The 26,787-nt window shown below is 39.0% G+C and overlaps 3 protein-coding genes across 7 annotated transcripts in view; 2 read left to right on the top strand and 1 right to left on the bottom strand.

The window, feature by feature from the left end:
- Positions 1-22,242, top strand: part of TOM1L1 (target of myb1 like 1 membrane trafficking protein) — a 59,024-nt gene extending 36,782 nt beyond the window's left edge. For all 3 annotated transcript variants that reach the window (XM_009678901.2, XM_068914012.1, XM_068914011.1), the window contains 12 exons: positions 5,167-5,316; positions 5,780-5,896; positions 7,492-7,602; positions 8,291-8,407; positions 11,988-12,121; positions 15,578-15,638; positions 17,083-17,203; positions 18,067-18,163; positions 18,656-18,716; positions 19,594-19,681; positions 20,000-20,072; positions 21,042-22,242. In XM_009678901.2, coding sequence (XP_009677196.1) covers positions 5,167-5,316; positions 5,780-5,896; positions 7,492-7,602; positions 8,291-8,407; positions 11,988-12,121; positions 15,578-15,638; positions 17,083-17,203; positions 18,067-18,163; positions 18,656-18,716; positions 19,594-19,681; positions 20,000-20,072; positions 21,042-21,108 — 1,197 coding nt within the window. In that variant the 3' untranslated portion in view covers positions 21,109-22,242. The remainder of the gene's footprint in view (positions 1-5,166; positions 5,317-5,779; positions 5,897-7,491; positions 7,603-8,290; positions 8,408-11,987; positions 12,122-15,577; positions 15,639-17,082; positions 17,204-18,066; positions 18,164-18,655; positions 18,717-19,593; positions 19,682-19,999; positions 20,073-21,041) is intronic.
- Positions 20,086-26,784, bottom strand: COX11 (cytochrome c oxidase copper chaperone COX11). 2 transcript variants are annotated; one of them, XM_068914015.1, is made up of 4 exons: positions 26,414-26,749; positions 26,086-26,241; positions 25,094-25,219; positions 20,086-21,715 (listed from the first exon to the last, which is right to left on the bottom strand). In XM_068914015.1, the coding sequence occupies exons 1-4, from the start codon at positions 26,732-26,734 to the stop codon at positions 21,638-21,640; spliced, it is 681 nt and encodes a 226-aa protein (XP_068770116.1). In that variant the 5' UTR covers positions 26,735-26,749; the 3' UTR covers positions 20,086-21,637. The 2 variants fall into 2 exon arrangements, with proteins under 2 accessions (XP_068770116.1, XP_068770115.1); XM_068914014.1 differs by lacking the exon at positions 20,086-21,715 and adding an exon at positions 22,992-24,577 and having other exon boundaries at positions 26,414-26,784.
- Positions 26,339-26,787, top strand: part of STXBP4 (syntaxin binding protein 4) — an 80,568-nt gene continuing 80,119 nt past the window's right edge. Inside the window, exon 1 of one of the 2 annotated variants that reach the window (XM_068914002.1) lies at positions 26,339-26,489. The gene's annotated coding sequence lies outside the window, so the exon portion shown is untranslated. The remainder of the gene's footprint in view (positions 26,490-26,787) is intronic. The other variant, XM_068914007.1, reaches the window with a different exon arrangement.

The following is a 26,787-nucleotide window of genomic DNA, read 5'->3' as shown; positions in this document are numbered from 1 at the left end:
TGCATTATGCTCTGAATATTATTATTCATGGGTTTGGTATTTGTTGTGCAAAATCATTATCTGTATCCACACATGCTGAGAAGTGATTAAGGAAGATAGGTGATTGATAGTGTCAAATTGTAGGACACTTAGTAGTTACCCAAATGTCACCTGACAAGTCAGAGATGCAGATAAATACATTAAGCATAGCAACATATACCTTTAGCTCATTCCATTTCCGCACTTCTTTCCTGGTTTCCTCCTCCAGTGTCTTATGAGTCACCTTTTTGTGTGCTCTGTGTTTGCATAACAGAAACACTCTGTTTCCGTAATTGAAACCCCTCTATCAGATCTGCTCTCTTTCTGCTGTAGACTTTGTGTACCTTAGTCCTCTGTAACTCCAGCTGACTCTGTCAGACATTCAATAACCCAGTGTTTAGAATTAGGAGTCTCTACCTAGATATTTACTCTGCAGATATACCCAAGGTGACATTGTAATTTAGCTGTTAAGAACATAAAAATGGAGAACTTCTTTTTTCTGTTGTATCCAAGGAAGAGCTTTATCATCTTGACCTGGAAGCTCATTGTATTTGCTTGGAGATGGACTGTATACCAGGTTTCAGCTGTGCTTCTAGTTCAACACTTTTCTCACAGTTTCTTTCCAGTTTCCAGGCCCCCTCATCCTGCCTGTTTTCGCCTGCTCGCATGTAATTGTACCTACCAGACAATCTCATCCTTTTGGCCCAGCTTCTTTTCTCTAACTGCAGGTGTTTTCTCCTGGACTTTCTAATTTCTTAATCTTTTTTTAATTTTTTTTTTTTTTATGTAGGCCTTTCCTTCAACTCTCCCATTTCCTGCTTTTGTTCTTATGTAAGACCTTCTATCTCTGCCTCTCTAACTGCCCCGGGTCCTTTCCTATTTCTGCTTTTCTGTCTGTTCTGACATCAGCTCAGCATGTAAAAAAAACCTTTCCTTTGACGACCCCACTGCTGACCATATTTGACTTTTAACTCCTTTGTTCCCAAATCGCATCTTGCTGTGTGCTACAGGTGGTAACGTATTTTGTTTTGTTCTTTCTTGAGCATCTTAATGAAATTGTTCCTAGTTATCATTTTGAAATATTTAGATTGGATCAATAAGACATCACAAATAAAAATCTGGGAAATAATTTTCAGTTCCTTAAAAGAAACCAACAAGAAAAACATCCACATCCTCACATCTTAAAAATTACTGGCTTTCCCCCTAAATTTCTTCAAAAAAGCCACTTTTTTTCTGGTGAGCTGTGCTTTCCCTGAAGCATACGCTGTCTTCCAGCTTTTGAGACTCTACACCAAATTGGCTCTCCCAGCTATGCTAGAAGCAACTAAGACGACGACAAATCTACAGGCCACTTTTGCTTTGACACATACTTGAATCCAATTTTATTTACTCAACCTTGAAATTCTGGAATTTAATCTTTCTAATGAAACTACTTTCTTAAGGAGTTCCTTCCCAGAGAACGTGCACAGGCTGAAATGTTGTGAAAGTCTTGACCTGAAGTAGCAGGATTGCATGCGTTAGCCCTGATTCTGTCATTGAGACATGTTAAATCTCAACAACGTCATCCTTGTTGTGTGTCTTTTGGATGTGTGCTTATTTACCTGCAGAAAGAAGGGTGAGTGCCAGCTGTATGATGAATTTAAGCCATACCCAAGACATGTACTCTGATCTAGTGAAATTACCTTGTACTTCTGAAGTCACGTGGATTGAGGTGTATGTGTGTCAGGCCATAAAGTTGCTTCATGCACTGTCTTTGATACAGCCAAGAGATCAGGCTTGGCAGCGCTGATTTCACAATCACAGAATGAGGAGGATTAGAACTTTTAGGCAGAAATCCAATAAAGTGTGTATTTGTTAGCTGATTTCTTATTATTAGTAGACTTTGATATGTAAAATATGTTTATGTAGTGAATGCTGAGACACCTGTTCAGTTTTCTCCTTAGACCTCACTTTGTTTTTTGTAAAGCATTTACTGCAGTGCCCCCATTTTGAAGCCTATAAGACCATAACAACTGAACACCACATGGAACAGTAGTTTAAGTGTGTCCCTCTCGGTACTTTTGTCCAAACACACGTGTGTACAATGCACACACGCATGCACACTTACATACAGTAGCAATGGGCAGGAATTTAAGATGGAAATACTATTTAATTTCTGTGTTATACTATTGCAAAACATTTCAAAGAAAGTGAATGGGTAAAGTAAGGGTGTTGGAGTTTGGTTTCTTGTCTTAGGATTTTTTCCTATTTTTCCTTTTAATATTGTGTAAGCTTTCAGATGTTTTAAAAAAAATTATCCTCCAGATTTTTCTTTGTTAAAGTCACTTTTTGCAAAGCAGAGGATCTGAAAAAGTTAACACTAAAAACAAAAAAATGAGGAGAACCCTTTAACTCGCCAATCAAAAAAGTCCTGGTCCATTTTATTACACTTTATGGTCTATACAGGCAAAGAAGAAAAAAAAGATATTGAGTGGGAGCAGAAGAAATCTATATTTCAATGTTATATATGTCATTTTGAAAAATCCAATACGCTTTGAAAAGTAAGTATTTTTAAATGCAGAATGTTGTCTTCATGGACGCTATACTGTAATTAATGGTTAGCAGCTGAAAGAGCTGCCTGTACGGCTTTCTGTTAAGAGTTGACACCGGGAAATAGTGTCCTGCTGTTCAAAAACTCTGCTGGGTAGAACATGAATAAATGTCTATTAGAGTGTAATCCTGGAGATGGATTAATGACTTGTTCGCTCTCAGTTAGAAATATGAAGAAGCAAACTGTTCATATGTGCGTTCTTATATTCAAAGCATCATTCTTACAGTAGAAGCATCTATCACAAACTAAATCCATTTGCTACAACTTTATGGACCGTGTCTGGGTGCTTTAGATGAGCAGTTAGGCCCACTGAACTCTGAGTAAGGTCTATACTAATAAGGAAAGTTGTTGACTTTCCTTCTGTTATCCCCACAGGCGTCTCCCCCTTTTGTTTCTGCCTTACAGTTTTCTAGCAGTTTGCTTTCACCTCTGCTCAGATGCCTTTTACCATCTCAGTTTTGTGTTGCTTCTTTGTGAACCTGAGGACTTTGATTGTGCGAATCTCCCTCCTTTCCTCTCAGCGCAGGTCTCTTCTCAGCTGGATGTCCAGTATCAGCTAGCCTGGAACGTAGCAGCTGTGTCACTTCCAGCAATCCTCAGATGCTGTCTGTCATTTAGAGGAATTTTAATGGATTTGTTAAAGTGTCATTGCAGTTATTAAAACATGTTTCTAGAGAGATTCTGTTACGCTATTTGGAGTAGTGCTTGACTTGGCCACCTTGGACCCATTAAGTCCAATGGAACCACTTGGGAAGGTGAGATCCTATTTGCAATGATAAATAAGCATATTGAAGTTCTAATGAAAGATGTTATTAGCATAGAACTGGCTTGTTCATGAATGATCCAGGTAAAGATAATTGAGTCAATATCTTCTTAAACGCAGTTAGTGTCACTGTAAGGGGACTGCATAGGCCTGACTGAGTGGAGGAGGTAGCCTGTTAGCTTCAGTACTTTCATTGAGAGGGTAAATAAGCAGGTTCTTAAATAGGGGATTAATAGTAGGGAGTAACATACCAAATTTCCCATGCACTAGGTTGAAAATGTTTTACACAAACCATCTCTGAAGTACTGCATAGGCAAATGACTTGGCCTGTTAGCATATGTTTCATGTACTCTTTCAAATGAAAAATAATCATTTGAGCCAAGAGTTTTTGGTAATTATTTCTCAGTTGGTTTTTTGCTCAGCAGTCTGCCACTGTCTTTTTGTTCTGCCCTCTTTTTTTTTTCAGTAATGTATTTTCATCTGGTCTTACACCTCTTCTGCCATAAGGTCCTGATCGCATTGGGAGGACACCCCCCTCCCCCCCCACCAAGTCCTGAGGCTAGAAAATGAGTTACTAAAATGATTTCAGCATAGTCAAATATAGTCTGCTCTGAATAGGAAAGCGTATTTAATCTACTTCGGTCATGAGTATGGTAGTGTCCGTTAAAATCTGCGTATCCTTTTGAGGAGTATTTCCTGTATATTGCATAATTCAGGTGCAATTTTATGTCTCTAAAAACATGACATTTTGCAAACTTTGCAAATTCTACCCTCTGCTTTCACCTTCCCATACTCCCTCTCAAATTGGGAGAGAAGGTAAAGATACAGTTGAGAAGCAAATAGCACAAGACTGCCCGTTTTCTGTAGATGTGGCGTAATAGTCCTGTGGTCAATCTCCAGATCTGAGTCAGGCAAGATGAGTTCTGTTCCTGATTCTGCACCTGGTCTGGCTGGCCCATTTCCTATCAAGACTCATCCTGGCCTGATTTCAGGTTATTGGGACCTATGGGCAGTGGCTTTTGATTTTGTTTCTGTAAAACAGGAAATGTAACCAGCCATCTCCAAGTCTGTAATGGAAAGTATTATGTTGTTATCTCATGCTATTAGATTTAATAGGGTAGACATGCTGCTTGCAGGGACCCTAATCTGGGCATTCCAAGCGCAGTTTTGAAAGCAGACATTTTGTGAAGACAGCTCTGACAATTGAAACAATTTACCTATTCTGTTTCAGATCGATGTGACCTTTAAAACACATGGAGACACTGTAATCAGAGTTGTTGAATTTCTGTTTCTTGGTTAGCCTCCCACATGGAGGAAAGATTAGAAGAGAGGCATTTATTAATCTTCTTTTCTTCTTCTGTAGAGGTCTTTGGACTATCTAAGGCCAGGGTACCTGTGTGCTAGGCAGTGAATTAATACTACTACTTAATCTGTACAAGCCATTTTTCAGGCTCTGGACAGATTTCATGCTGTTAAGGTACTGTGTGTTTGGTAACTGCTATGGCATGGAAACAAGTGTGACCGTATCTTCTATTCTTTTTAAAAATAGGGTAACTGTAGCTAAGCTGTTTGCTTTTTTATTTGCTTAGGAGTAATAGTGCATGCAGAGTGAACTACCATCTCTTTATAGTAACCTCTTCAGATATTCTAGTGAAACTGCACACAATTTTCTGTTCACACCCATTTGTGCTTTACGCAATAGCACTTTAGAACAAATTAAAGAGGAAACAAAAGCAGACAAATTGTTTCTTTTTTTCCTAGCATCTATGTAATAGAAGCTTTTTTCTGTGTACAGTTGCTTGACATGTGTATAGAGAACTGTGGCCCAAGATTCCAGTCTTTAGTTGTGAAGAAAGATTTCTGTAAAGACAAACTAGTGAAACTGCTGAATCCAAGATATAATTTGCCGATTGACATGCAGGAGAAAATCCTGACCTTTATCATGGTAAGTCTAGAGTAAATACTGTGTATTTGTTTCTCTGCTATATGGTCAATATTTAATGATGCAGCACGTTTCTGTGCTGTAATGCATTCATGGGAACCTCTTATTAAAGTAGACCTTGTTCTTGCTGCTTCTGCTTCATGCAGGAACAGCACAAAGTGAGAGACAAAGAGAGAGAGAGAGAACTAGAAGTTCTGGAAAACTGTCAACTTCTGTCTTTTGGCATTCCCCTCCCAGTCTGTGTAGGCAATCCCTTTGTGGTTGCGCTGAACAAGCCAGGTGAGAGGGAACTTTGGAACTTTTATCTCATTCCTGCTGTTTTAAATGCAGTTAATTGGAGGGAGAAAGCAAGCAGCTCATGGGAGAAAACCACCTGTTGTTAGGACCGTGTATTTTAGAAGCACTTCTTTGACCTATTGACTCTCTATTTCTGTGACTATTACTGTTTCTGCTTTTTCAAAACTAGACGTGGGCCCGAGGGTTCCAAGGAATGGTGGATGTGAGTGAGGTAAAAGAAGTTTATCTAGAATTGCTGAAGAAAGGAGTGGAGTTTCCATCTTCTGACACCAACACAGGACCTAAGGTGAGGATACATAAGGATACTTCATTAACCGTTGTAAGTCAGAAACAGGATGTGTTAATTGTATGAGCTCTGTAGACAGAAGGTGTGTTTGTTTTGTTTTGTTTTTTAAATGCTCCAGGGCAGCGTATGACCAACTTCCTTAAGTAGGTGAGCAGAAATCAGTTTCAATTATAACAACTAAGATCAACAAAGGAACTTGGCCTAAATAATAGTATCTTTATTTCATTTCAAACCACAGATGAATGGATATATTGTCAAAAGGGAAGCATCTGTCTCTTGCGACTTTCAAAGCATTTAAAGGATTTGGGCACACTGTTTACATCAAAATAAATGAGAGCTGAGTATTCCAAACTCATCAAATTTTGAAAGTCTCGACTAAAATGAGTAAGATTTTCATGAAAACATCTATCATTCAGAACATGAGCGTTATCTATGTTTAATTTTAAATTGAGATAGGTAGAAACCTATAACAAAAGATTATTATCTATACATCTGTCCAGGTGGTTGCAAAGCCTGTACGCTATAATGCTTAACCCTGTAGCTAATCTCTACCTTCATTATTTAAACCTATATGTCATAGATATTATATAGCACCTAGATTACATTAAATTATAAGTATGACTTGAGCATTGGATATCAGCTGAAAATGCAGAATATGCTGTAGAGCAAATCTTTTCAGAATTTGTTTTCTATTAGAAATGATTTCACAAGACTTTTGAGAAGTATGAAACCATTGGGTGGAACCTTGCAATTACAGAAGTAGATCTATAATCAGTCCACTCAGTTATCCTGAGTTTAGTTTGGTGTCTGAATAGTGAAGTGCACAAAAACACTCTTATTAACAACAATTATTTTATTGGCCTATTTGAACCAGCTATGCAGAGAATGCTTTCACTGGACAATCATTTTTTCCACGCTTACATGCAAAAGAGATGACTATGTCTATCACATCTAGTTACCTGCCCAGGAAAGTCAGTGGCAAACCTTCTGTTGATTTCAGCAACAGCAGACCTGAATACAATGTCTGGCTCAGAGTCAGAAAATGAAGGATCTAAAGTGTACAATCTTGTGCAGGTTTTTTTTTTGTACTGCTGTCAATTCAACCCAAAGTGCAAATGAAGCTTTTTGCAATCTCATGTTTTCCAACTGTTGGGTCCAGAAAACCTTTGCAGCTCATCTTCCACAGAAACTCAGACTCAGCCCTCCACCCTGCCGCTGCTTGCACGTGTGATCACGTTCTAAACTTTCCCTCATTGTAAAATTGCCATCGTACTTTAGGAGGGATTCTTCTTTCTGTCAGGTGGCTGAAGAGCTCAAGGAGTGTGTGGTCTTAGCCATTCCCACTTTATCCTGTGATGGAATCATTTATAAACCAACCCATTTAAAAGATACCCGAGTTCTAAGTCTAGTTTCATTTCAAAATAGCTAAGAGATTTATTCTTGTGAACGTTAACTTGCTCACGAAATTCCATGGGATTGTTGATTATGAGAAAACTAATGCCCAGTTGTCTAGTCTGACAAAGATGCTTTGTAGCGCTCTAATCCAGATGTTGGTTTCAACTCTTTCGTTAAAGCTCTGCTCTTCTGTCTTTCAGCAAACTTTGTCCCAGCCTTCTACAAAGTCATCACCGTCTTCTGCTTCCCCTGCAAAACATTCTTTATTACCTCTTCCCGCAGGTCCAACGTTATTGCTGACTCCTGAGCAGGTACAATACTATAGATTTGGAGGCAGGAGATTCCACTTGCGTTACGCTGCAAATGTGTTTATGATTTCAACAGCCTAGGTGCATAAGCCACTGGAAAGGACCATCAGTTCAAGTGGCATAGTTCTGTATTCAGGATTTTAGGTTTGCCCTGTCCTGAAGAGGTTTTATATGGTGCTGTGCCAAAGCAAGGTGTGCAGAAGTAAGTTGAATAAATGCCAGGGCATGGCTCAACTGGGAAATGGAATCATTTACTTGATCATGAGAATTTACAGTGATCTTTTATGATATTATTATGCAAATTGATATGAGTTACTTCAGAGTGAGAAAACCAAACTTATTTTGCATAACGGTTGTGTAAAGAGTTTATTATAAAAAGCAGAAAGGAAAGGACGGTCCGCTTCCTTTCCTGCTTGTGCTATAGATAACTGAAAAGAGTGACAGCCTCGTCAATAGTAAGAGGGCTTAACTGTAAGGAAAGCAACTAGTAGTTTCAGACTTGGATCTCAGTTTCATTGGCCATATAAAAGCTAGCCTAATTCAATTCCTTTTCGTGGAATGTCGCTAGAGTGAAACAATGCTAATCAGGCCCATATTATACCTGATGGAGAAGAAAGTACATAGTAGAGATAAGAATTATTCTGGTCACTCTATTTACATGCACAATATTCTGTCATGTTGACCTGAACAGATTGGGAAACTGTACAGTGAACTGGATATGGCAAAAATGAATGTGAAAGTCATGTCATCAATATTAAAAGAAAATGTTCCTGGCTCTGAAAATCCGGATGATATGAATCTTTTACAGGTATGCTATAATTCATTGGTAAGGGCTACTGCTTTGTTTTGATCAAAGTTAGGTTTAAAATATACATTGTATCCTTTCTTATAATAACACCTGGATTCAAACTGCAAAAGGGGAAACCAACAGCAGGTTTCTCTTTCTGGTGTTGTTCAGCTTGCTCGTTTCCTTCGCCTTCCCCTGACATCTAGATAAACAGGAAAGGACAATACAGCTTGCAATGTAAATTTAAGCTCTAGGGATTTCCAAAGGCAAAGGAATACCATAATAGAGGGTTCTCTGTTAAGTATGTTCTGTCAAACAGCCCCAAGAACATTCCAGTTGAACGCAGTTGCCCTGTAGGAAGAAGATGATGAAACAATCTCTCGCATATTCGTCCTGGAGTTTTCAGGGCTCTTTTTATTATTACCAATACCTTGAAGGCAAACTGAAGGCTAGTGAAGAATATGAAGCGTTGGTTTTATGTGCGTGACCTCAAAGACTGGGAGCTTGCTGCACAACAAATGAAGCCACGTGCTCTCCAAGTGTAGCCTGAAGGGAGTATATTGCAATACTCAAGTTTAGAATTGACAGTGAGCATACATTCTTCTTTTTGTGATGTCATTATTTCTGCATGCTTATGCTGCATTTTCTAGTTTAGAAATTTAGAATGTTGTATTACTTTAGCGTTGGAGTAGCTAGTGACCTGTACCAAATGGACATTTTTCTGATTCTTATTTTCTGCAAGAATTCAGAAGTCACATCCTTCTGTTTCTGAACTTACCTCCAAAATTACATGATCAGGAAACATTTTTGGTAATCTGTCAACATTAAATGTGTTGGGGAACTGATCTGGTTTCTACAACCCTTAGGTGTGATTCTCTTGCCCAGTGAAGCATCCTTCCTCAGCAAGGAACTCTTATTGAGCGGTGTTGGGTTGCCTTGAAGGTTGAGCTGTTCAGCTGTGTCTTTTTATGTATGGGTTCACAACTGGTGAACCACAACTGGGAATGTGAGTGTGAAAGGTGAGATGTGGAGGAATAGCAGCAGTTTCCCACTGTGTCTCACCTTTAATGACCGGCAGCACTGCTGGTCTGGGGGAACCAGACTGCCCATGGAGTACATAGAGGGAGACAGAATCTCTCTCTCAGTGCTTTCTGTTACCTTTCAAACTCCTGGCACCTCCAGCATTGTGTCTTTTGCAGAAATCTGTGGAGCTATAGGTCTGAGGAGGAAGGGCCTACACGGCCCTACAAGGATCAGAGCAGAGTAGACCTTAAGCACAGGCAAAGAGTTGTTGCATTAGATTGCAGAGGGATTGCTTTGCCTGTGCTAAGGAGTTGAGGATGGGATGTTCCAGCAATGGATACCACCTAAGCAGCTCGTCTGTGGCTGTTCTGTGCACAGTACTTTGCTTCTGTACTGCTGCTGCCACTTACTGGGTTCCCAAGGTGCAAACTGGCCTTGCTGATTTAACCAACCAGAGAAAGATAACCCAGATAGGAGATTACATTGGTTTATTGCACTTGGCCGCCTCCATCCGGTCCTTGGCAAGGTAAGTGTTTCACTTGTGAAACAGGAAAAGTATATCTTTCATTTCCGGGCTCCTAGAATGGGCCTTCTTGATGTGGATGCATGTATTAGGTTGCCCACAGTAAACCAGTGGGTTCTTACTGACACTCCCAGTAATAAAATTGTTGGCAAAAGGTTGAGGACAGGGTGTGGAGCTCCCATGCATGGAGGAGTGAATAAAAGTGCATTCCTTGTACATTAATTTCACTGTTGTTTTTTCTGTTCCTTTCCTCTGTATACTGAGACATGTAAAGCATCAAACGTGTTTCTTTAAGAGTGTGTACTGTTCCATTTTGTTTGTAGCTCTACATAGATTGCTTGCATTAGGCTTTTGTTGTTGGAGAACAAAGTCCTTTATTAAAAGAGCTGCTTGTTTTAGGCTTTGAGTGAGCTGGAGATGATTAATTTCAGTCCTTCTGATTATCCTGGGTCTCTTAATAGAAATGATAATGGGATAAACTGCATCAGAGCAACATGTTATCAGTTCTGTAGCTTCATAAGTGACTAGCCCCCCTCTTCCTCATCCCTGTTATAGGCAAGGCATAAGACAGCAAATCTCATTTGAAATACTATGTTAACCAGTAACAGGGATAGCTAAAACCCACTCTCAGTGGGATAGCTAAAAACCCACTATCAGCCAGAAGGAGTAACAAACCCTTTTAGTGGCCAGTCAGTAAACATACTTGATAGACCTGCAGGAATCTCGGTCCAGGTTATCAGCTAGTAAACATTAGCACAGATTCATTGGAATCACTGGTGATTTTTGTACCAGCTGGTAGTCCAGGCTTGTGCAGCTCTAGCTTTCAAAACACAAGGGTATGTGCATTGTTGTGGGTAGGAGGAAAACCGAGCAAATCTGTGATTGAGTGTCTCAGTTTGCCTTTCTGTTGAATATAGATCTTTACAAGGGAGCTATTCCACTTTTATGATGGATTCATTAGAAGCCCACATTTTTGAAATGGGGATCAGACAATAAGATGTAGAGTTGAAGAGGTCTTAAATTTAATTACAAATATCAAACTGAATGTATTCTTGAGTGTTTTTTTTTCCCCCTGAGCTGTGAAGATACAATACTGGGAGATACAGTACTGTACAATCCTTATGGGGATTTTGTGAAGGGGTGCAAAATTTCTTTTTACACAAACCAATTTAATTGGAATATATGCTGTTGAGTAAAATTGGATCAGTTTGAAAACAATACCAGAGCAATTTCTGAATAGTGGTGTGCAAACTGAGTCATTTCTCCCTCCTTTTCTTTTTCCTTAAGCAGAGCCAGCATTTGCAAATACACTGTGGGGAGGAGAAAAAAAAAAAGTTAACTGAGTTACAGTTCGTGATGCTAAAGAATTTGTTTCTTTGAACATGCAAAATCTGCAGAGAGAGGAATATAAATAAACTGTCTTCCCTATCAACTGGCAGTAATGCAAAATTCTACTCGATAAATCCTCAGTAATCTCCTATCTGCTGATTCTGCTGGGTTTGTTCTACTTTCTTAAAAAGCGCATGGACTTTTTTTACTTTCTTAAAAAGTGCATCCAAATTTCCCCACTTAGAGAAGTAGTTAGAGCAAGGGAGTTGTGTCACAGAGCCCCTCTGTCCTTTAGGCTAATATTTTCTTCAGGCAAGCCTGAACCAGGATCACATCCGTGTGAAATATCCTACTGAGTTTAATTGTGTTGAAACAGATTTCCTCTGCATCCCCCAGAGGGAATCTTCTTTTTTTTTTTTTTTGCAATTTGTAATTTAGTCTTTAGAGACAGATGTGTCTTCAGAAATGAAGGTGGGTCACAGTTGGGGGGGTAGGGTAGGGATATGGGTGCTGGCTGTGATTATAGGAGTTGCCAACCTTGTTTTGGAGACATCAAAGACATGAAAATTATGCTGTTTGCAACTCTTGGTATGTATGTGATTTGTATAAATTAAGGAATGTTGCCCGTGAGTCTGCAGTACTCAATTGGCTTATCATTCTTCTCCAGAACTGACAAATTAGGAGGCCACAGTTAAGATTTTTTTTTTCTTCCCCTGCCTTGGGCAGAAACTGTATAAGACCTGTCGGATGATGCAGGAGAGGATCATGGAATTGTTGGTGACGGTGGAGAATGAAGATGTGATAGCTGAATTAATACAAGTAAATGAAGATCTGAATAATGTTCTCCTGGGACATGAAAGGTAAGTACAGAGCCTCTCTCCTTACGTTTGGTATCCTGACTGGGTAAATGCATTTAATGAACACAAGTGGTCCATATAAGTAATGCTGATCCTCCACAAAGAGACAGATTTTATCCTTAAATCCCGCCCCCCCAAAAAAAAAAAAACACAAAAGGAGAAAATTATGTTATTTACCGTCCCCTAAATTTTCAAAGGCAGTTCATAAAGGTAGTTACAAGACTATTAGTGTGGACTGGGAATTAGACAGAACCGCCCACGAAAAACATTTTGGAATTTTATGTTCCTTTCCAGTAATGCGCAGAGGATTTGCCATTAGTCAGCTACAAGCCCTTTCTTCCCAGTGACAGTCCTTCTTTCTGTAAAGTGTATGCACTTCCAGGAAAGAGTATGCACTCTCCTTTCTAAACAACCTTGACAGCTTTACTGCGGAAATCAGCCCTGAAATAGCATTCTGCCTCATTGCATGCTTAAGAGTCACTTGCTTTTCTCAACTGGATTGAAACAAGCTGTCCTACCTGTCTTGCAGGAGAAAATGTTTATTCTTTCACACATGCAAGCACTGCAGTGCTTATGTTGACATCCCATGTATTTGTCCATTATGTCATCAGCAGCATGACTAGCTGTTAGCAAAAACTAAGTGAAATTCAGACTCAAAATTTCAGTATTTCCCCTCAAAAAATCAGTGAATATAATCAAGGAGCGTATTCTGCTTCAATGGGAATTAGCCCTCAGTGTTAAGTAGTTTATTTCCTGCTTTGCTAAGAAATGCTCTAAAAATGATTATGCAATGCTTAAGGAACAAATTTAAGTCTTTTACTTTATGCTTGTGGAAGACAATTTTCCAAGGGCATCTGAAGAGCTGTTTTGAAGGTTGGATGAAGTACTTTATCCGTTACACGTTTCTTCATCGTTTCTCTCTTATGCCAGTCAGTAAATTGGCATAAGGAGACAAACCTCGGGTAGCCATCCTTTCACAAAATGCTGTAACTTCTGACAGGCGTTAGAGGTACGTTGATCTGTCACCTACTATGATCTAACACATGGAAGTAAATGGTGAGAGAAATGCGTTAAAAGACATGAATGGGGGAGTGGGGGAGAAGAGGGTAAGGGCATTTCCAACAGGCCTAACATGACACAGAAATGCCCTAAGGGTATTTCTAACAGGCCTAACATTTCTAACGTTTCTTACCTGTTTTTGAAAAATGATGATGACTTAGTAGGCCCCCTGTTCAAGTTGCACAACACAAAGTAAGAGGCAGGAATTCAACATACTTTACCCAGTGCGTATGGTCTTACCGACTGGATGCATTGCTGCCCTGGGAAACCTTTCCCCTTTTCAGCAGACCATGAAATTCCACAACTGTATCCTCGTTCTGTAGTGTGAATTGCTCTGGGCTTGATCCTGTTCCCGGTATCACTTCCATAGAGAGGAACCGCGTGTTCAAAGAGTTGTTTCAACTGAAATACTACTTTATGTATTACAGTGTATTTTCAGGGTTGGAATATTTCATCCAAGTCATACAGATAGGATATTATGAACAAAAATACAGTAACTTTTTAAAATTGGGATTATTGCTTGAACTTGAAGGTTAGAGCAGGGTCAGAAAAAATACATTTCATATAAAACATTGGTCTGGCTACTTTGCAATTGTTGGGGCATATAAAATTAAGCATGGCCACACTCTGAGGAGCAGTTGTAATCTTTACTTGGTGAGCCTGTGACCCTTCTCCCAAGACAAGATAACCTGGTCCTTCAGAGTGAATTAGCATTGTCTTTAGTAGTCAGCTTGCAACTCAGGAGGCTGATTGTTGTCATTCAGATGTTCTGATGATTAAATGTAGAATATGGACAGTAATAGCCTAGCCTTGTCTTTTTTTTTCCCTTTTAAGCCTCTTCCAAATGCTGCACTGGAAATATAACTGTTTCTTCCAGGTGTCCTAGCACAAACTTTGGGGCTAGTCTTGACAATATTTAATTTTTGCTTATCCTTAAATCTAATGTCTGCAGCAGTTTTGCATGTTTTACGGTAACAGTCTTGAATGGATACTTGGATTCAAGGTTACTTCTTGCCTTGGAAAGCTTTTCATGTTAGTAAAGCAAAAATAGAATTCTGTTTGGCTTCTGTAAATCCACCTTATTCAAATATGGGCTTACGTTTTTATTATTACTGATGAATACTGGCAATGCCAAGAACCTCCTGAATGCTGAATGGTAGCTTGTGGTTGTAATTCAACAAATTCCTTATGAAAGGCTCATCCAGTGATTGAAGGACCAAATAATTAGCCATTGTGAACTGGACAGAAAACTACTGCATCTTAGCACTATTATGTGATGTTTTATATTTAACCAGTCTTTCTGTGTGCCGATGCATTACACATTACGGTTGATCAGTGTGAGGATTTATTCAGTTAATGTTTGCAACAGAAAGATTGGTTCTTTGGGAATCTCTCTGAGCAGCGTGATGTGCATAGGACAAACTGATTTTAACTAGCTGCTGCTATTTTATACTGTGTGTGTTGTTTGAAGACGAGTTATGCTGCATTCTCGCTTTCTGTTTATTAATGTAGAGCCCAAGTCGGGAGCAGTCATCATTGTGCAGTAAACTGGCTTAGTGTATGTAGCGATGACTCCCTCTAGTGGCTCCAGCAACTTTTCATTTCTTGCTGTATTACAGATAAACATTTACCTTCTGAAATTGGAAAGGTTTTTATCTCTTGTTCTTCCCTGCATATTGTGGGCCTCACCAGTAAGAGTACCCTGGACCACAAGGGCAGTTTTATAGACAGTCTTATGTAAGATCTTACTGCTTAAGAGCTTTACTTTTTGAAATGGACCAGCCTTGTGCGTGCTGAGTATCACTTAACTGGGTCTCCTCTGGACCCAGTATAGCACTCTTTTGGTTCCCGATACATACTTATTTTTTGAAGGTGTTTTTTCTTTCTTTTTTTTGTTATTGTCGTTTTTCAATTTCAAAATACCTGAAATAATGAGAGGTCTGTGTCCCGGAGCAGGTGTGTGGTATGGCCTGGAGAATGGCATGAGGGAATGTGGGGACTTCTGAAGACAGAAATCTTCCTGGGATACAGGTGGAAGACTGTTCTGGTCAGAAGGAGTCAGATTTGGCACAGTATATGTTCTCTCACCTGTCTGGCAGGAGTGCAGAGGCAGACTTAGTCAGCTGTGCTTCGATTTTGTTTGAAAGAAGCAGATGACCGTCTCCAAAAGTGACCCCAGAACAAACTGTCATTAGTGTAGGTGATCAGAGGACTGCAGCACTGGAGTAGTGAGCCAAATTGCTAGTGTAGAGACAAGTGCCCCAGAGAAAAGCACCTGTAGTGCTTGTTCTGTGCCTCTCTAGGGTCCTTTGAAATCAGACTTTGGCAATAACTGCCGGATTCTTAAGAATGATGTTACTGAAACGTTGGGATGAGCATTTAATTCTGCAATTTCAACAGGTTCTCTCGAAATAGAGTTCGTTTTTTGGAGAATCAGAGAATACAACGTGAACGTGAAGAGGTGAGTAATTGTAGATGAACTCACAAACTGCAAGACTGCAAGCTTTCCTTTCTATTCATTGTGAAAAATGTGTTTTTGATATACACAGAATTTTATTTTCTAATTGAGAGGTACAGCTTGCTGTCTCCAGCAGGATGATGTAGCTCTATTGATTTTTCGAAAGTCTCACAGAAAATTCATACACCCTCATGTAGCTAAAGTAGCAGATAATGTCAAATCTAAGACGGAAGTTTGGTAAGGAAAAATGAGAAACAGAGAAAGAAATCTATTCCAATGCTGTTTTATTACCTGTATAGCTAAGCACTATTAACTGCCATACATGAAATGAGGAACCATAATGTTTCTTTTCATTTATTCTGTGAAAGCATTTATAGACTGAAATACTATTACATCATCAGAATTCACAATTACTGATGGGTTTTTCCCCCTCTAGGAAGTCAAAGCTTTTTCTGAATTTTGAACAGTGGCTTGTAGATATCTCAGCAGATCTTTAATGACTGTCTTTATTGATTGGTAATTATGGTTGCTAATTATATTGCCCAAAGTAGTTTTGCACATGTTTCAGCTTCTGCTAAGCCACAATTGCACAATCATATAGAACTCAATATGAAAATGACTGCATTGTGAATGCCAAAATACAGCAAATAATTACTGAAGAAAGGTAGAAGACAATCTTGTTTTCCTTGAAAAACTGCTAATTACTACATTCTGGTTAAGTAGGTAGATGTTTTTGATGTTTTTGGTTGATGGGTGCACTGTTGGATTAGCTAATAGTCCAAATAATGCAGTCTGCGCATCTTAAAATTATTCAGGAGTCTCCAAGTTTAAAATGCATATTTTTTTCTTTTTTAATCTGATGTGGCCAAACCCACATAGTTCAGTGATGTGATTTTGTTAAATCTTTTGTTGACTTCATTTTTAATTCTAACACATTCACAGGAGAAACATAGGAAACCTTTTCTGGGTGTTCTAGGAAGTTTTGAGATATTTGAATAATTCCCATCACATATAGGACTGAAAAAAATCAATCTCCTAAGTATTTATCAAATCACAATAACAGTGATGATAACTATGAAAATAATTGATAGGATCAGTCAGAAAATTGGTATCAAACTTGTATCTAAACAAACTCACATTTACATTTTGGAATTGAGTCAGTTCAATTTCCTGCTTTGGAACTGTATTCCTTAATTTTTGAAATGGCAACCTTGCTGAAGCCATGTGTTCTGGAAGGCGTTTCTTTGTTTCATTAGCTATCGCTTTCAAAACAAAAAATCTTGATCTTGTCTGATGCTATCCAATTCTTACTAATAAATATATTATGATTTCAAAAGTTTATATTCTGTGAAAATAGCAGTTTGTATGTTTAAAACTATACAAGATTTGCAGGGGAGGTTGTTTTTATTTATTTATTTTTTAACTTTCTTCCTTGTTAAATGCTAAGTTGTACAGGAAACAGCCATCTGCCCCCTCAAGTGATCTACTTGACCTCTGTACAGATTCTCCATCTCCGGTGTCAGCAGTGGTGGGAACCGACTCTGAAATGTCTCAGTTTTCAGGCCTTAGTGAGTGATGAATTCACATTTCCTTTGCAGTCTGGTTTCTTAAAATAAACCAATAAAAGCTTAGTGGAGGGATCAAGAAGTTCCTTGTAAGAAAGTAAACTAGCATACTACTTAACTTTAGGGAATGTGAGAATTGATGTGTGTGTATAGAAAAACATATAAGATAGTATAAAGATCTCTGTTTACAGCAATAATCTTTCTCTTGCGTTGTTGAAATTTGAATAGAAAAACATTTTCTGTTCTCCGTTGCAGTGAAGCCTGTAAAACAGCAAGGCAGTTACTTGTTTTGTAGGCTCAGAAAAGAGGAATTCACATATGCCTTTCTCTTACCTTCTTAATTTCTTAAGTTTCTTCATGGAGGTACCTGATGCTAGCAACAGTTTGCTCTGAGAAATACACCTGTGTCCTCCAACGTTAGACTCCTTTCATAGTAAAAGGAGTGAGTGAAGCTCCTAACTTTGGAACCTTGAATTACTGTCTGCATAAGCCCTCCTCTATCCACTGACTGTTTAGGGGAGTCCCTATACATACCTAAATTAAAGTGCAAGTATACTGCCAAGAGTTAAGTACCTATAATTCCATGTTATTCTTTTAGAAATACTGAAAGGAGTTTAAGGTGTTATCTTCCATATATAGCACTACTGATGTCGTTCTGACATTTTAAGGCGAGGAATATATTACATCTAAAATCTTCTCAGAGTTATTATAATTTTGCCTTTCACGTGACAAACAGAAGTAGAGTTTTAGAATCTTTATATGCTTTCCGACCAAAACTTTACCTCCCTACAAATGCTAATAGTACAGATAGCTAACATTTGCTTAGTAATGTTTAAGTGGTTATTAATTATCACTTTGAATTTTAGATTGCATATCTGCCCACCCTGAAGATACAAACAGGCAATATCCATCAATTTATCCACAGCTAGATTTAGCAACTACTGCAGAAGCTCAGCAGTTCCTGTAAGTAGTCTCTTATTAAGAGATGGTAACACTAAATAACACTAGATAGTTAACTAGATAGAGATATCTCTCCTATGTAATTGATCCAGTGAGTTTATGGAAAGCTCAGGGAACACAACTGTTTAATACTTTTACACATCAGTTTAGTAAAACAGGTGAAAAACGACCTTTGCTCTAGACATTGCTTAACATGCTTTTATCTCAAGAGTCAAAGTATACCTGAAATATTTATGATTTTCTGCTTGAGTCTTGACAGTGCTTCAGTGAAAGGAAGAATCAGATGAACTGTAGAGGTCAATAAATTAAACAGTTTAAGATAGGAGGGGAGCCCTTGCAGTTTCCCATCTATTATGCGAATGGGACACTGGCCCACTTGCTCCGGCTGCTCTCAGTTGTGACGTAAGGTAGACAGACCAGCAAAAAACATGTAATGATCAGAATATATAGTTTTAATACTTTCTCAGTTACTTTCAATGTATTACTGTCTCCTAGATTTGCAACTGAAGCACAAAACAATAGTGTAAGCGTTCCAGCTGGACATACATATAGCAATGTGAGTATCAGTCATGTTCAGAATAATCATTCTTTGCTGGGAAATGTCAAAAGGCGAACTGTTTGAATTTACCCTGACTGATGTCCAAATGGATACAAAGATCTATTCCGTGGCCCTTCTCCATACCTCAGAGAATGCTTGGTACTTAGTACTAGTGACCAAGTTATTATTTAGTGACCAAGCCATTCTTGATATCATAGATGCTAATATGAAAGCGCATTTGGTTGGGTTCAGCACAATCTTAGTGGAGTCTGGAGAAAGCAGTTGCTATGCTATTTGTATTTAATCTGTTGCTGTATGGAGCAAGCCATGATCTCTTCCTGCCATCATTATGTTACTCTGGTATATTTTCTGTTTCAAATACGACCCAAAAAAAAGAAAAAGAAAAAACTTAAAAATAAAATACAATGTAGGACAAGTGGTGTATGCTGCAGACAAAATACCAATGACAGAAAAGCAAAGAATACGAAGGGGCTTTGAGGGGTTTAGTGTTAAGAATTTGAGTGCTATTCTGCAGTAGGCAGTATGAAATAGAAAAGATGAGAAGCAATTCCCCCACAGACACTCACACTCCGTATTTAAGCAGCAAGTAAAAGCAGATACCTGTATTACGAATATTGCAGTCTCTGAGTCTGTGTAGTATAACAAAGTACATAGAAGTAAATTACACAGATGTGCTATTGATAATCCAAAAAATGTTTTGAACGTTATTGTGTGGAGAGTTGACATTAGTTAGATGAATAACCATTGACCTGATCTTTACAATTTACCTGCTATAGTCTGAGACTCTAAAGGTAAGTCAGTAGTTTTGAAACTTGAGTCAAAGTGGTTCTCATAGATCAATCGGTTTATGCGCTATTTTGCTTGATTTCCTTAGCTTACGACTCTTTTAAGCCCAGTGCCTCTGAATCCAGTAAATCTGCAGACTGGACATACTACATCATTAAATGGAGCCTCACCAACAGGTAAAAAATACTGCAAACCTAACCTTCATGGAGGTGTTTTTCTTGTTAGTGCTTAAGGGCTTTACGTAACGGTTGTTAAAGACTAGGAGCAGCAGCAAACAGTGATGACAAAATCTCACATCATTCATGGCCTCTCTTAGAGATGCTTACCAATTTAGTATTTAAAGCAACCAGATACATTGGAAATAGTCTTCTGAGTTTCTTTTCTGAAACTCATAACTTCTGAGTTGCAGAAAGATATGAAAAAGTAATATGCATTAAGCACACTTTTTCATTTACATTTAAATCAGGATTAATCTATCTGTCTTTACCCTTCAGCTGCATCAAAGAGCAAGTCACAGGCACCTCATTACTATGAGATAATGGAATTTGATCCCTTGGCTCCCAAAGAGTAAGTAACTTCTAAAATAAATTATCTACAGTTTTCTTAGGTGTGAGAGGCAAGAAGGCTTCTTAGAAGGGTTTTTCTTTTGAGTTAGAGAACATACCACACTAATTAGGTTGAGTTACCTGCCCAGCTGGACTGCTAACATAAAGGGGAATGGCTGCGTTTTGTACACTTTCTTTCAATATGGATGGTGTAACCAACCAAAGAATAAACTTCTTTAGCATGTTCATTAAACAGCATCTGTAGAAACGATGGACTAATGCTATCTCAAAAACAATCTACTAAAATCTTATTCAATGACATGAAAAAATGAATAAAACACAGTAAGGGGTCCTGGTGAAGGAAGCTGGTTGACACTTCAATGGAGGTAGTTTTGGAGCTAGGTAACTAAAGTAATGCCAGTTCATGGCACTCTTGATTTTTAAAAACATTTTGCTGAATCTGAAGAAATACCTCTATTTAAAACATAAGCTACAAAAGCAAATGGATGCTGGAACTCCCCAGATGGCCAAATAGCCAGATAGATAAACTAATATGAAACTAAACAGATGGCAGAACTCTCCTTTCCACCAATAGACCGCCAAAAATTGAGTATCTGCACAAAACTTACTTCTGAGGAACCATGAATTTCTGAGGTAGAAAAATCCCAACAAAGCATTTTTTATTAACTAGTGCACTAATTACATGTCATGTGGCAAACTGGCCATTTACATTTTGCAGTCATGTTTCCAAACTTACTCCATCAAAAGTGAAAACGTCCAGAGGTATCTCATTAAATGTGTAATCAAACGCACCACAGAATTAGCTCTTTGCCTCTGTGTAAACCTGAGCATTTGCAACTGATGCTACTCTATTAAGCAAACACTTTAAACTCTTGGCAGTTTAAGCTGGAGCAGGATTTCGTTGGTGTGTTTTATCTAAATAAAATAAATCAGCTGCGATATAGGAGTTGTCCTATTTGTCGTCTTTCAGAGCTATTTATGAAGAAATTGATGACGTTCTGCCGAAGCCAGAAATTAAAAAGGATGCAGAATGCTGAGGGTGGACGTGAATTCTTTTACTGAACACACAAGTGGTTCTCCGATGCCAGTCTTCTGTACTGTTTCCATTAATGTATGAATGAATAAGAGAACAGTCTTGTATTTTAACACAACAAAAAATAAGCATTGGAGTATTAAGCCATATGGAAGTAGAAGAGTTACTTGGATAACTACACCTTGATAATTTGCCTGAAATGTTCAACTTTGTGGTGCCTTACATGCTTATTTTTAGAGTACTGGGGGGCCTTTAAAATATGCTTTCCAAATTCACCTGTGTATAAAGTAATACTTGATCTGACACAAGTAAACCAAAAAGACTGTTGCAACTACAGAAGAAAGCTTTTTCTTCAAGTTAACGACTCCACTGTACTGCTTTATCTTTTTATGCAACAACCAAAACACGACTTTGTTTATACAGAAACTCCATAATCTAGTCTCTTGTTTTGCCCTCATTGCTGTGTATGTTAATCTCCATGGAAATTGGTAAGAGCTTTTCCATATATAGAAATCTTCCAAAATTGGGCCTCTTCATAGTTGTCTGAAGACATTCAGTGTTAAACTGTTTGCCTTTATATTCCAAACACAGGTTGTTTTCCTCCTGAAACCCTGCAAAATAATTGGATTTTTGTCTTGGTACGAATATAAGCTGGGATATTAGGTACTGCAATCCATGATTAACAGAAGAGGAAAAAACCCACTTGTTCCTATGCTATTGTTACTTCTAACTTTATGTACTCAGTAAATAATGGAAAGGGATCAATCATTTCTTTTCAGTGTTCCTGCCCTGCAGAGACTTTCATTCTGGTACAGTGCAGATGAGCATTAGTTATCCAGTTATTTTAGTGAAGTAGTTTAACCCTGTTAATGACAGTTGTATCTTTTAATAAAGTGCCTTCTCTACTTTTATGCTGAATGTAAAATTTGCTCTTGGACAGATTCAGGAATTCTGTGAATTTATAACTGATAAAAAAAAATTTGAGAACTCATGTTCATAGCTTGTAAGCTGACTTTTTAAGTACTACATTTTAAGCTTGCATTATAACAACCTTGTGGGTGATAGCAAGTTCTCAGTCTGTTATGCAGGTTTTATAGTACAAAATTCCCAATAAAACAAATATTTACTGAGAATTTCACCTCTGTCACTTCTGAGTTTTTCACCAGCTGACGTGTAACTCCATGAAATACCAAGTGCAGACAGTATTGGAAGTGTTTGAAGTGTGAATCCATGGTGGTGTAAGTGTCTGGTAGCAGTTCTGCAGCCAGCTATTGGGCCAGTAGAACACCTTTAACTTCTGTCAAAAAGACTAGCTTGAAGAATGGAGGGGGGGGCCTATATCAGTATAGTGATTTATAATGGATGATTGCTAGCTGAATTTGTCCAGCATATTTTCAAGAAGCAAAATAGTTATAGCTTTAATCTGTAAGAGAACTGGCTAATGACTCAGGTCAGAGAGTTTGTTTTATCTTTGGAACATGCTCAATATCTGTGCAAATTTGGGCTTTCAAACTTGGGGGAAACACCTGCGTTTTTAGGAAAGTGAGCACTTGGAAAAACTCTCTTCTAATGCTTTTGTCAGGGGCTAGTCATCTTCTTTTGAAACACTTTGCTTTTTTCTGGCCATCTGTGGAAAACTGCCAGAATCAGTTAAACTTTCAAAAGAAAATGGAGCTATAAAACAACTCAGGTAAGACTTTTTTTTTCCCCCCTAAACCTAGATTCAAAGAATTTGTCTTGAGTACATTTTTTTTTTTTTTAGCACAACCAGTATTAGGGACTATAATAAAATAAGGCTTTCTGACATTTTCATATAGCTGTTTCACTTCTGTAGGGGTCCACATATTCTGCTAGACAAAATGCATTGAAGATAACAGAAGAATAAAAAAAAGTTTTAAAATTTTAATAAATACACAGTGAAGATCTGACATTGCTGTCATCCAGATTTTTTTAAGTTACAAAGATATTTAGTAGAATAATGCATTTTAAAGGTAGTTTCCTTGTATTTACACTGTTCAGTTTGTATGTGAACATAAGTGAGACAACGTAATTTAAAGTTTTTTTGATATACCCATTACCTTTTTACAGTCAGAACAAACTAACACTTGTCTTTGTTAGATCTCGTCCACTGAAAGGGGTAGAAAGAACTGGCCTAGTAAACTAATTTCTGTCTGAAAATGGGTAGGTCATTTAAACTTGCTCTGCAATTCGCTCCTCATTTGCAAAGCAGTGATAAAGTGTTATTATCCCTACCCTGCAGATAATGACAAAAAGTTACATAAATACAGGCTTAGGTGTACCTCCCATCAACTGATATGCTTCCAGGCAGGCTTTGTTGGACTTAAGCTCTGAATGTGGTTGACTTCCTTTGGTTTTTGAGCAGACACCTTTGCCTGCTAAGTTAACCTGAAAGTCAGAACAGCTGTTTATGTATGAAAAGTTTCGAAGAGAAAGCCAGTACATAAGCCTAGCTTTCCTCTATTTAGAGGTGCCCAGCGTATGGCCCCCTCAGGGGTGAAAGCAACAGTTAGTACTAATTTTCAATGACTTGAACACAATATCCAAATTTGGAGATAGTATTTCTAATTACAAACCCTGCAGGAAACATACAAAAAGATTAGTTCCATCTCAAGTCAGACACTTCCACAAGGAGTCCACCATTTTGAAATGCTTACGTTTAGTTTACTGTACCTTATTCACATGATAACAGTTCCAGAGCAGTCTGCTCTTACCAAATAAACTACTGATTCAGTAATAATTAAAGAGGCAGCATCATCTACTGAATCATTACCTTCTCCTCTGCTGGGGAAGGGTTACTTAGCAATTCACTCTAACTTTGTTTAGTTTGGGACTTCATGAACTGACTAAATACATTATTGTAAAAGTTTTCACTGAAAATACAAGGTAAATGGAAGTTATTCTTCAGAGTCAGCAACACAATTTTAGATATTTATTAAACAGATATGTTCCTCTGTATGGAAAGTAAAACATGTATCATTAACATGTATCATTATAAGAGATGGCTTTGAGACTGCTGCCTTTCTTCTAGAAACACAGAGATTCATTTTGTTTTGATGATAAAATACTATTCCTAAGGCAATTATAACTACGAGTTTAAAAAAATAGAAAAAATTGTGTCAGAACAGCAGCATGTGCCCACCGTGGTTTAAGAATATAGTTTCATATTGCACAGTACTCGTGTAGTTTTTGTACAGTTTTTCCTTCCATGGGAAAATGGTCTCAAAACTGGTGGTCAGGTAGCAGAAGTCCAATTATGTAGATATCGCCTATTACTGATAGCCTGGAAGTGGTAATTTGTGTCCTTCCTTTGCTTCAAAAAAGGTGTAAGAGAGAGTGATCAAATCAACTTTAGCCATTTTAGGGTCCTCTGCAAATTCTGGATCAATGTAGAAAAAGACAGGCATGTCCACTTCCTCTTGAGGATTAAGCCGCTGTTCTTCAAAACAAAAACACTGCAGGGGGGAGGGGAAAAAATTAGACAAAAAAGCTATAGTGAGCTTTCTCTGCCCACGTGAGACAGCACTTCATCTTTTAAATCAACTCTCATTCCCTGTACGTTCCTCACATCTAAGGAAGGGTGAGCACTCAGGATAACAAGTGCCATTTCAGCAACGTGACACCAAGACGGCAATTCTGTTCCTCATGCATTATAGGAAGAAATTATCTTTTAATGATTTGTCCCAAAGTGCAAACTGGACAAGCCACCTCACATCATTAACAACTGCCCTCAAAGTCACTTGTACTAACGTAGATTAGGAAACCACTCTACTCTAACATGTTACGGCCTGTCAGGAAGACGGCAAGACTAAGAATGAACATGGTCATTTTAAAACCTGAAGGTACTTTCAGGTACTATGGGCATACTAAGAGTGGACTCCAGGGTTGAAATTCAAAATCCTCATCTATGGGTAACAATTCAGTTACATTCATATAAAGAAAAATACAATCAGTGCTTTGTTCACACTTACTTGTATTTTATTGAAATACTGTCCTGCTTCAAAGGGCACTACATTGTAGGTAGAGATTCCAATTACTGGCTTGTCAGTAGGATTTTTTGCTTTATAAAATGCCAGTGCAGTCTCTCCTGGTACCACCTGTATTAAAAAAAAATCACATGAGGATTTTTAATACACTGGAGCCCTCCATCCCTCAAAGTCCTTTAGAGTTTAGTTGGACTAAGTATGAGTTTATTTTCTCTTTTGTCATTTCAAATTAGTTATTTGTATGCTTCACTAACATCTTACTTATAGATAACTTACCCCTGTTCTAAATTACAAATATTAAAAGCACCCATATATGTGCAATTTACCACTGAGCTTCTACTAGTCTCAGCAGTTTACCAGCATGCAAAGCTTTTTTAATAGATAGATTTATATACGGTGTACTTTTCCATTTTTGAGATTATCATTCTTTCAATAATGAATTCAGAAGCTAATTAAGAAGCATGACTGATTTTGAGAGCCTTCAGCAATGATTGATTTTAAACAGTAAAGCTGGATTTTAAAAAAGTTCCTTTTTATAAAAAACAATCCTGGAAGGAGAATGGCAAGAAAAGAAAGTACCAGCCTGGCAAAACTCCAAAGTCTTAGATATCTAGCTATACTGGAAACTTTCTTACACTTGTACAGAATGAGTTGCAACCTTTTTTGGCAGCTTGATGAGTAAAAAGAACCAACTATAAGATAAGTATGACACAATAGGCAATAAAAGTTTACAGAAACCCTCTGGCAGATAAGCCATGAACTATGGCTCTTCCACCAGGACTGAAAATAAAATTCTGAGCTGCGAGTATTACGGACTAACAGTTGTGCTGTTTCTGGATCAGCACCCAGGCACGGGCGCGAACTAACCCACAGGAGCACGACGGCAACGAAGGTCGCAAGAGGTAAAAACCTAAGCTTCAGTTTTAAGCTCCGTTAAGTAATTCTTTGTTAGCGTGAAAATGAGGTAAGGCACTTACGTAGATCTCCGTTTGTTGAGGTTTGAAATTCCAGTGTATACTTGCGTGCACATCGGCGTTGAAAGTGACCTTAATAACCCGGTCTTTAACAGGCTTCATGCTCTCGATCTGCTCTGGCCCGCGGCCCGCTCCCGTCGTTCCACCCAGGCCCGTAGCCTTTCAAAACGGAGGGAAGTGAGAAACCGCCCGGGGCCTTTTCGGCAGCGCGAGCGGCACGAGGGGTTATTTAGGTCGGGGCGGGGGGGGGGGTTGTAAATTGGGTGGTCGTATTTCAGGGGAAAAGAAGCTCCGCGTTGGCCCTGGGCGCCCCGGGGGCCCGGCCCGGTACCTGGCAGTAGAGGCGGTAGAGCGGCACGGCCGCGTAGGACATGCCCACCATGCCCACGGCGGCGGCGGCGATGTAGGTGAGCGCCGTGCGGTTGCGGCGCCGCCACTCCTCCTCCTGCCGGCGGGTGAAGGGGTTGGAGCTGCGCAGCCCGCGGGCCGGCTGCGGACGGGGACCCGGGCCCGGGCCCAGCCCCCGGCCGCCCGCCGCCCACAGCCCCCACCGCGCCCGCAGCGGCAGGACGCGGCCCAGCGCCAGGGCCCACAGGGACCCGGGGAGCCGCGGGCCCCCGCAGCGCGCCCAACCCCGCCCGCACAGCCCCATCCCGCCTGCCCTCCGCCGGCCCGGCGCGGCGCGGCGCGGCGCCTCCTCTCGCG

Source organism: Struthio camelus, chromosome 19 (assembly GCF_040807025.1).
Source record: "Struthio camelus isolate bStrCam1 chromosome 19, bStrCam1.hap1, whole genome shotgun sequence".
In the NCBI taxonomy this organism is placed as follows: Eukaryota; Metazoa; Chordata; class Aves; order Struthioniformes; family Struthionidae; genus Struthio; species Struthio camelus.
This window is presented reverse-complemented; position numbering and strand designations above follow the sequence as displayed.